Here is a 10,505-nt window from a genome sequence, read left to right as displayed (position 1 = left end):
ATACGTGTGTTCACGCCCAAAACTTGTCTCTTGCACCTTCTTGGTCCAATAGAAGATACTACCTCACCCACCTTGTCTCGCTAATAGCCAGGGACCCACACAGCTACAACAACATTTGCAAAAAAGTGTTGTCAGACGTGGCCCTCCTGTTCAAACAGATTTTAGTCCTCATGGCAAAGCCCTAATGAGCTATGCCAAGCCTTTGTTTATTTCCTATTAGCCGAGATAAGCTTGCCTGGGAAGTTTAACCTCACACTACAAGTCCCTTTGAAGTCAATGTGCGAGTAAAGGCTACAAATCCAGACCATCGCTTGCATATGCCGCAGTGGGATGATGCAATGTGGTTTTAGAGTACCAAACTGCGCTACTATCCCATTAAGAGCGGAAAGGGACTTCTTTGGTAGCTCAAAACCTGTCTGGCAGGTGAAAACCTCACAATCCAGGCCTCTTAAATGCGCAACACCCCCCAAAACCAGAGGGGGCGAGGCAGGCTCGCTCAAGAACCATTGTTATGAAATCCTGGCCAAATCGTAGGAACAATATACAAACACTTGCTGCTGCGGCTATTTAACATCCGGCTCGAGCGGGGGGAGCACGGGAGCGCTCATAGTCAAGGCGCCCCGTCCCCAGGAGGGATGCTAAGTCACCTCTTTACAGCAAAGGCTGATTTTGTAACTTCGTCCCTTTGCATTCCCGAGTCGGAATACCCCTTTAACTTATGTGCCACAAAGTTATGAACTCTTAGTGCTGCCCAGTGCCTAAAAGACAGTTAAAAGGACCGGCAGCCGCGCCTTATCACTACGTGCTAATCAGCCTAGATTTGCTTTAGGGGGCTTCGACCAGATAATTAATTTGGCAAACTGTTTTTGGCAGCTTGGCGCTGCACCAGCCTTTGATCTGCGTTGTATGTTTAACCAGCCTCTCCCATTACACTAAGGGGGCAAATGCTGCCAGTTGAGGAAAGCATTTGAATAAAGTTAAAACGTACCTCTTGAAATGGGGACTTGACAGCTTCGGACTCTACCTCGCCTTCCTACATTTGTACAGGACAAACCATCCTTGAACTAATTTGCAACTAACAGATGCCAGGCTCCCTCTAAATAGCCCATCAAAGGATAATTAGAAAGCGTGGCCTCCATTCTTACGCAGCGTTTGATGTGGAAATTAGGTGTGTTTTGTTTTGTTCAAAGAAGATTATTTACAGTGAAAAACGCCAACTCAAACAGCGCCCTGCGATTGTGCCGCGTTAAATGTCCTACTCACACGTAACAGAGCCGAGTAATGGTCGGCTCCCCCCTGAATACACAAAAGTCCACACTGGGGTGACTGGTAACGGCGATTGGGCAGCTGGTCCTGAGCACAGGCGACACCCAGCGGCCCCGAGGAGGGTGCGGGGCTGGGCGCTGCGTGACAACGTGTTTTAAAAGGAGGCATGAAATTCACAAAGCGTCCGCGACTCCCACAGAACAGGCAGCCGCCGGTGCCCGCAGCTCAGCGGGAGACGTTGCTCGGAAGAGACTTGTGGAAGCATCAGCTGCCGGGAAATTCATTGATAATTAATTGCCACGGCGGCGATTGCGAAATCCCCCTCTTGGGGCTCGGCCAAGGAGGGAGCCTTTGTGCGGGGGGGGCATCAGCGCAGCCCCCAGGCTCGCTTTGAAATCTCATCTTTGCCTGTGGCGCCCTCCCCCCTCAGCCCGTAGGGGCGGGACCACGAACCAGCCGCCGGGAGTATAAAGGCAGCAACAGGCAGGCAGGTAGCTACCAGTGGCGGGCAGCTGCGCGGAACGTCTCTCTGCGACCTTGCTCCCGGCTTGCGCTCAGCAGCGGCGCCCCAGCCCACCACGCGAACCGCTACTGCGCGGGTCCCCCACCTCGTGCGGGGCGGATCTGACCCCCCCCGGCTTCAGCTCGCGGCCGCTTGGACGATGCCGCTGTGCGCGAAGGGCGCGGCCCGCCTGTGTGCGGCGCTGGCGGCCGCTTTGTGCTGCTGCTGCTGCTGCCCCTGGGCAGCGTCGGCGTCGAGTGCCGGGTTGGGCTCCAGCCTCCTCAACTCCAACGCCATCAAGAACCTGCTCCCGGGCGGCGCCGCCGGGCAGGGGGGCTCCTTCGTCAGTGCCGCGCCCGCAGACTCGGCCCTGCTCGAGGCGGGCAACAAGCACCAGGCCGTCGAGACCCACCAGGTACGTGACCGGCCCGTGAGCTGGGCGCCGGGGGCTCCTCTGCCCCGCTCCGCGCGGTGAGCCCGCTCACTGGCGCTGTGTCTCCCTTGCAGCCTTACACGTGCTCGGCGGACGAGGACTGCGCCCCGGACGAGTTCTGCTCCAGCGGCCCGCGCGGGGCCGGCTCCGCAGCCCCGCTCTGCCTGGCCTGCAGGAAACGCCGGAAGCGCTGCCTGCGCCATGCCATGTGCTGCCCGGGCAACTACTGCAATAACGGTGAGGGGCGCGGGGCGCTGTTGGAGGGGCGGGGAGGCTGGCCCTGGCCCGGCTGCAGGTGCAATAGCTAGGCTCGGATGGGTCCCAAGGGCCGTGTGTCTGCGCTACTGCGGGGAGCACCTGCCTACCCGATAGCCACGCACCCGGGGAGGGGGGCGCCCTGCTGGCGTGGCGGCCTGGAGCGGGGCCCTGGTGCGTTACCCAGGCTGTGCTGACCCCTGCCCCGTTTCCCCGCTCAGGGATGTGCGTGCCATCTGAGCAAGGTCACTTTCTCCCCGGGGAGATGGAGGAGACCATCATCGAGAGCTTCAGTACTGCCCATGGAATCCCGGACTTGCCTCCCAAAAGGACCACATCGCCATCCCAGCTGCACCACCTGAAAGGTAAGGGGGCCTGGTGGCTCTTGCACTAGCAAGTGTAACTAGGTGGGGGTGGGTTTTCCCCTTAGTCCTGCTGTAGACTAAACCCATGTGAAAAAAGCATTTTAACTGAGGCACAGGGCAACTGAGGTGTCTGCCAGAAATACCACCTGAGGAAGCAGTGAGGCTAAACGCAGCCATCCAGCTGCTTGTCTGTGGCTCTCTCCCCCTCAACTACTTTCTGACAAGCCCTGGACAAAGTCTGCCTCCTATACTGAAATTGCTTGTTCCAGTCTTTGCTGTCAGACTCTCCTGCAATCCAGATACTCTACCCCAGGCTTTTAATCACTTTCTCTTTTCAAAGGTCAGGAAAGTACCACCTGCCTCCGCTCTTCCGACTGTGCTGCTGGATTGTGCTGTGCACGTCACTTCTGGTCCAAGATCTGTAAACCTGTCCTTAAGGAAGGCCAAGTATGCACCAAACACCGAAGGAAAGGCTCTCATGGCCTGGAGATCTTCCAGCGATGCTACTGTGGAGAAGGTCTGTCCTGTCGGCTACAAAGAGATTATGCAACCACCAACTCTTCCAGACTGCATACTTGTCAAAGACATTGAACACCACTCCTCACTACATATGATGGACTTTGGAGGAGGTTTCTGGGCAGTGCATTGTTTGGTTTTTTTTTTTTTTGGCAGTTCATCTCCTAAGGATGTACAGATTTGGAAGTTACACTAAGTACTCTATTTCCCCTTCCTACAGCTGGAATATGAAGCTTGTTTCTTTAAGAAACTTTCGGTGACTAATTGCAGTAAATTACTGTGTTGTAAATACTCAATGTGGCACTTAACTGTACATATTCCAGAATTTTAATTTTTCTAAAGGTGCCGCATGATCTCTAGTCTTCTATTGTGACACATCTTGTACACACTGGTTTTATATCTTCCTAAGTCTATGAATTGTCCATCTGGAAGTGAAATAAATAACTTTAAAAAAAAAAAAAAACCCAAAACCGGGCATAACTGATAAATTTCTCCCTACCTCTGGTCTAAATGAAGAACCATCTGAAGCTGAGCTTAAATAACACTAGTAACTCGTTAACTCTACAACATGATCTCCTAAATGGATGTACACTTGTCATAAACAATTATATGCATATAAACTGATATGTTTCCTTTTCTTAAGGATCTGCAGTGGAAGAGGTGCACAGTTGGTTAAATAAGAGTGGGGAGGCTTGGTAAATAGTGGTTGTCTCTATTTCCTTTCCCTCAAAATAGGTCAATTGCCCTGGAAACAATAAACCCTAAATTGCGGATGCTCTTAATGGGGAGGAGAGAATCATCTTCTCCCCAAATGTGTGCATTTGCTTTCACTACCTGTGTTTTGTTCTAGGTATAAATAACCATAAACAAGACCTCTTGCCACAGACAAAATGCATTTGATAGATGGGAAGTGTATGTGGGGATCAGATATCATCACACTACTTCAAGAGAGCATTCAAGAAGGCCTGAGTAGGAGAAGGCTAACCCCTACTCTCCTCTGAGAGATGAAGGTGGTTGCTAGCACTTTTTCCATTAATTTGTAGAGTAATGTGTGAAAGTAGTTTCTGCTGGCTAGCTTTAGCTCCCAGTGTCTTTTTCAGGAGCTTGCTTCTCAGCCATTAAACCAAAGACACTGGATGCACTTCCTAGACTCAAGCATCCAAGTGGCAGAGCTTCAGCTGGTGTGAGTTACCATTGGCTCCACTGGTACTTTTTAATCCCGCCACACACACACAATTGTTGTGACAAGTCACTTTTCTTCCAGTATCTTCTTACCTTTGTGAACTTCAGCTCTAGGCCAGCCTGTGAGAGGGGCGTAGGAGTCTGGGCTGCCTGCAAGTGTTGCAGGAGAAATCTTTTTTTCCCTCCAAATCACTGATTTGCTTTGTTTGCCTGCTGAGCCCAAGTCACTGTGATTGCCTCTCCTAGGACGTGTGGAAGCTGCACTTCATTAAATGTGAAGGCAGTGTTAACGTCCTGTGAAATGTACTCACATAGAAATGTAGCCTCTTCAGTAACATTAAAGCAATGTAGGGAAGTGAGTTCAATTTCATCTCAAGGGCATTCAGCCAATAATAGCACTGGGGCTTGCTTAATGCAGTGACCAATGGAGCCGTATTAAAGCACAGGAAATTGGCGTGTTGTGACACTACCTTTTAGTGGTAAATTTCATCTCTGAGATTGAAACGCTCTTTCCCCTTACAGAGCTTTAAGCATCAGGAAGATACAGTTCTCACTGATCTAAGGTCGGGTCTCAGGAAGACATGCTAGAGGGGAGGAAACGGGAAACCATTTGCTGCAAAGTGAAGAAAGAGGATCCTTCTGACTCAGAGGAAGCAGCAGCCAATTCCTGAAGGGTGAAGTGCACTTAAGTTATCCTTCAAACCACTTCACCCTTAGGACTGGATTTCAGTTTCACCTGGAAAATGGTAAGGGGGTTTCCACATAGGAGGGCAAAGATCTTGATGTTTTACCAAGTAATAAATGGAACTGTTTCCACCCACTTGGTTTTAAGGCCATTCATAGCAGCCTCTGAATAATCCAGGGTTGGTTACAATCAGAAATGAGCCAATTGTGACCTAGGTTACTACAGTTATGGATTAAATCATAACCCAGGGAAATACATTTCTGCAGCATCATGCTGGCAGCATTTCATTTTATATTTTATTTTTATTAGCACCAAAAGCATGCAAGATACCAGTCTAAAATAAGTTTTTACTTTTGTTGCAGTGAGCCATGTATCTGAAACGCCTCAATAAGCAACTCAGCATTTCTGGTCAATAATTTAACATAATTGAACTACGTTGCTAGTTTTTTTTAATGCATATAAGTGGCATTTGAGCTCTCAAGATAACTTGGTGAGAGTACAAAAGTCAATGCATATTGGGCTCAGTTGAGCAGTGATGGTAATGGTAGTGTAAATTGCATGTTCAGACGGTATGTTCAGAAAGTGGTAAAGTAACTCAGTGGTTTTTGGCATTTGGTTGGTGTTTAAAAAATGAGTAACTTTGAGGAAAGCGCAAGCGTAAACTGTGTGGGTGTGGATTTGCAGTGGGATCACATACTTTACCATGCATACTCTTGTAACTTTCTTCTGTAGTCCTCCTTCCAGGTTATCCTCTGGTTTTGGCATCTGTTTGATGCTATTGTTTTATAGGGGCATCATTATAGTATCCGGGATCTAGATTCACAAAGGTACTTAGGCACCAAACTCTGGGGTTAGGTATTTAAATCCCAGTTTTAGGCTCCAATTCATGAAAAATCCTGCTGAAGCCTGAAGGCACCTGAACTCACTCAGTACCTACGTTTTTGCAGTAAAAAGTTTCCTGGGTGCCTATGTTTCTGCCTCAGGGTGTGCACAGTGCTGCCTTACACTAGGTATCCAGATGCCTGTCTCCTGCCTGAGCCCCAGAGCAATTCACAAACTCAGGAAGATAGGCTTTGGCTGCCTAATATGTGTTTGGGATCCTATCTAATCAGCCTGCTCAGAGCACAGAACAGCTGGGGAGTAAGGAAGAGGAGAACCTCCCTCATAACTTTTATCCCAGGGGTTAGGTTATTCAGTGTGTCATATTACCTCTCCACAAAGGGGAAGGGATCTGTCAGCTCTCAAGTGAAAGCCCAACCTCTGGGTTATTGGATAGTCTGATGTAGGGCACCCTCAATTGCTCCTGTGGAAGCTGTTCCACATTGGAGCAGAGGGGATGGACTCCTGCATCTCCAACATCCTGAGACAATGCTCTTACCACTAGGTTATAGAGTCATTCCAATGCTAACATGTTTTCCCTCTCTCTCTACACCCAGTGACTCTCTACGTGGGTTGTGGCAGATCCCTGACAGAAGGTTATGAGGGAGGTCCTCCTCCTCCTCCCTCTCCACCACCCTGGCTTCTTACAAAAAACTCCTTAGATGCCTAATTCCAAAGTGGGGTCATTGCTGACTTCTACAAATTATGCCAGTGATGAATTTGGGCCATTTTTTTCATTCAGGGTTTTTGTTTGCTCCATTTCTCAGGATACTAACACCCAGTGGTTTTTCTTTTCCATGTCAGAGATTTTTGAGGGGGAGGTGCTAAAAATACAATGCTTTAGGGAAGTGGGATATTGTGTGTGTCTGTGTTTAGTTTACTTTTGTTTACCTTTTATCTTTCAAAGAGTACTCTGACAAAATAATGAAGAAACGTCAAAGAAAGCTATAATAATAACTTGGAGATCTGAAAAAATATGCTATATAAATGAAAAGCACTTTCCAGACATTAATTATTTATTTAAACAGATACACACGATTGTCCTGAAGTCACACAGGGTGATGATCTCCCCTGTCCAGAGGGCTATCAGAAGCTCCATGAGCCATTTAAGTCCTACTTCAAATCGCAATTCTTAGCACAGATGTGAATTTCACTGCTACTGCATCATTTGCAGAGCCAACACTCAAACCCCACGATTCCTGATTCCCAGTCTTGTGGTTTAACAGCTACACAGACTGCCTCCACTATTCATAACAAAGTAGAAGTTATAAAATGAAAAGTTATAATTTTAATAATTCTCCTAAACATTTTTCTGATGCTTTTTTTTACCCTTTTGTTTCCTGCTGGAATTTAATTTTGAAATGGTATAATCGTTTACTTTCCAGACAAATCTCCACTTACATAAACAAATGTTTCAAATAGGTCAGTAATAAAATCCCTTCATAAAAGAGACGTTCTTTGTTCAGTAACATGTTCTTACATTTGAGATGACGATATCATTATTTGCACAAAGTCATGCTAATCTTACTAGCATGTGGTGAAATGAAGAGGACTGTACGTACTGCAGTTTTCCCTATGTCTGATTTTTGAGTGGTTCATCCTCAGGGTAAACATCTTATTCTTTAGATTCAACTCCCATTTTTATACTTCTAAACATTATTTCTGATTTATCTTAGGCCCAATATAGAGATGCATCCTTGCTCAAGAAAACATTTAAGTATGTGCTTAATTTCCATTGACTTCAGTGGTACTTAACTTTAAGTGTGAGTTTAAGAAGGTGTTTAGGTGTATCCTGATTTGGGACTGCATCGAACACAAAGTGATTAATTAAGCCAGGCCTCCTCACGTTCAGTCTCCCAATCTACAAGTCTAGCCACTAGCCACCAGTGACTCCTTTAACAGATAAAAAAGAAAAGGAGTACTTGTGGCACCTTAGAGACTAACATTTATTTGAGCATAAGCTTTCGTGAACTACAGCTCACTTCATCGGATGAATTTATTTTGCTTGAGGGCAGTGTATCAGGAGCACTAGCATCAATAGTAATGTCTATTAATATCACAAGGAGTGTGGCGTGCAATTAAAAAAAACATGATTGTCCAAAATAATGAATAAAATTTCCACTATACTTCTGTGGTGCAAGAAACAGTAATACGTGTTTTATACTTTTGCTTCTGATGCAGACCCCCCCTCAGAGATTTCAGAAAACAATATTGAGAAAAGTTTTTTTTTATTTTTATAGAAATCATTGGTTGATTCAACAGCGAACGCAGCCTGCAAGTATTTCAAAAGCATGAAAGCACTGCACTCAGAGATCAGGTGAAAAGCTTAGTGGAAGTAAGGCTATACAGAAAAGCTGTTAACTACAAAAACATTTACCCTAAACCACCTGCTTAAGCTGTTTTTATTCTCTTCTAATTTGTTGGATTCAGGTCTCTCTATAATTGAGCCCTGATGTCATTTGAGTTGGGAAAAATCCATACAGGTGGCTTAACATCTAATTATTTCATTCATAATGAAAGGCACAGGTGTAAAAGTATAAATGTTGTTTTCTTTATGTTTTGCAGTAAGTCACGTTTCTTCTTTAAACAAAATAGCTACATCTCTGGTAATCCAAAATGATGTTTATGGTTCCTTTTACCTTGTACTGTTTCTCGTTCTTTATCTGTGTCTGATTTGTGTCCCTAATTAAAGCTTTAATTGTGCTTGAGGGTAATGGAGAAACTGAAATGGAAGGCAGTTCTAGGCAGCAGCTCTTCTGATCTTTGATCTCCTGTTTCACAGACTTTGTGGTTTGTTTTCCTTTTAGTTACTAACTTTTTGTTAAAGATAAGCAATTGTTCAGAGTACAAGTTGTTTCCTTAAGTATTAAAAGAGTTATACAAAATTAGGGAATACAACAGAGTTGTGACAGTATAGGTTGTGTTACACTAAGTACACATCTGCCACTTCAATAGTGCACAACTCGTGAACCAGAAAGGAGTATCAGACCTATTGTTTTTATAAAAGTTTACATCAATCCTTTATCGATTCATCTTTCCTCAGCTAGTTCATCTATTCATACTTCTGTTAGTTGAGCTGTGTGGCTTACTGTGTGGGCTATACCTGCATTTGAGGATAAGTTTGGGTCTGGGTTTTAGGCCGGCAGTGGCCTTGAGTCTCAAAAAAATGCCTTATATGGGGACCTATACTGATAGGACTCCACTACATTTAGGCAAGTGGTGGACACTACCAATTTGGTCACTTTAATAGGACCTCTCTACACAAATACCCCTCATACATCATTTGAATGCTTATGACTACTTTAAGATGTCTGATGTGGAGCTTTTAAGTGGTGCTTTTACCATAGAAACTGATATGGCACTGTCAGTCAACAGATTACAAATGACCATTTTGAAGTATTTGCATTTTTTTCTGTTAGTTTAATGATTTGTTTCAGGACATAAAATTGCATTTCTTTATGACCTCCAAGCATCACAAAAACAATTGAAAGGGTTAAACAAAACCTAATAATAGATTTGTGCAGGTATTATTTAAATATAATAGTGCTGGTGATATTTCTCGTCAACATTATCGTTGTCTTGTTCATTTATGATCTCTATCTTCTTTGTCTTGGCACATACACAGTTTTGTATAGGGAAGATTGTGCAATCAATTGTCTGTAGTCAGAACAGTGACCTTTATGTTTTTATCACCAAAAAGAGCAGCTCCAAAATGGTAAAGATGTAACACTAGGTGTTAGTGTCCTGAGAAATGCAGCAAAAAATCCCTTGAATACAGGAAGTAGTTCATCATCCACATTTTTCCATTCATGTTGCAATAATGATCTAATATCTGGTTTACCTATGTAAATGGTGGTAGTTTCGCTAGTAACTTGTCCTTTTTTGATGAGTAGATGGAGGCACAAGTTATTCCGGTCTCTGTGCCAACTTCCTTGCTGCAGAAATTGTGGTTTGTCTGTCATACTCTCCCAATTTGTCAAGATATCAGAAGCTTCCTTTGTGTGAACAATATCAACATCATTTGGCAGTGACAGCATGGCGCAGTAGTCTTCAGATACCAGGAGAGACCCAGAGAGCATTCATTTGTAGGTGACAAGAGTTTTTCTCAAGTATTTTTCATGGCAACTTGATTCTGGATGTGTTATAGGTTTTTCAAATGCTGTATACAGCATGAGAGACTGATTGCCCAGGGAAAATAAGAGACTTTTCTTTCCCAAACTTATTTCATGTGAAGCTGGAGTATATGCAGACTGTTCTTGAAATATGACTCTCGTCATCGAATGGAAGGTATTCTTTCCATCAGTGGGCTCTACATTGATGTCTATATTATCATCTCCTTCACGGATGCGATTTCCACCTGCAGGAAGTGGAACAATTCCATTTGGAGAGAACAAACCTTCCTGGAGTCATTCCACTTCAGTG

General features: G+C 45.0%; 1 protein-coding gene across 1 annotated transcript; it reads left to right on the top strand.

The window, feature by feature from the left end:
* Positions 1 to 1,768: 1,768 nt before the first annotated feature.
* DKK1 (dickkopf WNT signaling pathway inhibitor 1) lies at positions 1,769 to 3,812 on the top strand. The gene is made up of 4 exons (XM_038410370.2): positions 1,769 to 2,183; positions 2,276 to 2,438; positions 2,678 to 2,821; positions 3,162 to 3,812. Exons 1-4 carry the CDS (start codon positions 1,929 to 1,931, stop codon positions 3,410 to 3,412), a joined length of 813 nt encoding a protein of 270 aa, XP_038266298.1. The 5' UTR covers positions 1,769 to 1,928; the 3' UTR covers positions 3,413 to 3,812.
* Positions 3,813 to 10,505: the final 6,693 nt, after the last annotated feature.

This window comes from Dermochelys coriacea, chromosome 7, assembly GCF_009764565.3.
Source record: "Dermochelys coriacea isolate rDerCor1 chromosome 7, rDerCor1.pri.v4, whole genome shotgun sequence".
In the NCBI taxonomy this organism is placed as follows: Eukaryota; Metazoa; Chordata; order Testudines; family Dermochelyidae; genus Dermochelys; species Dermochelys coriacea.
The sequence above is the reverse complement of the archived record's forward strand: the minus strand, read 5'-3'. Positions and strand labels throughout refer to the sequence as shown.

Excerpts from the sequence above, each read along its gene's own strand:
- DKK1 (XM_038410370.2), top strand. The coding sequence starts at position 1,929 with ATGCCGCTGTGCGCGAAGGGCGCGGCCCGCCTGTGTGCGGCGCTGGCG. Across the intron at positions 2,439-2,677 it reads GGGCAACTACTGCAATAACG|GGATGTGCGTGCCATCTGAG; the intron begins GTGAGGGGCGCG and ends TTCCCCGCTCAG. Across the intron at positions 2,822-3,161 it reads CCAGCTGCACCACCTGAAAG|GTCAGGAAAGTACCACCTGC; the intron begins GTAAGGGGGCCT and ends CTCTTTTCAAAG.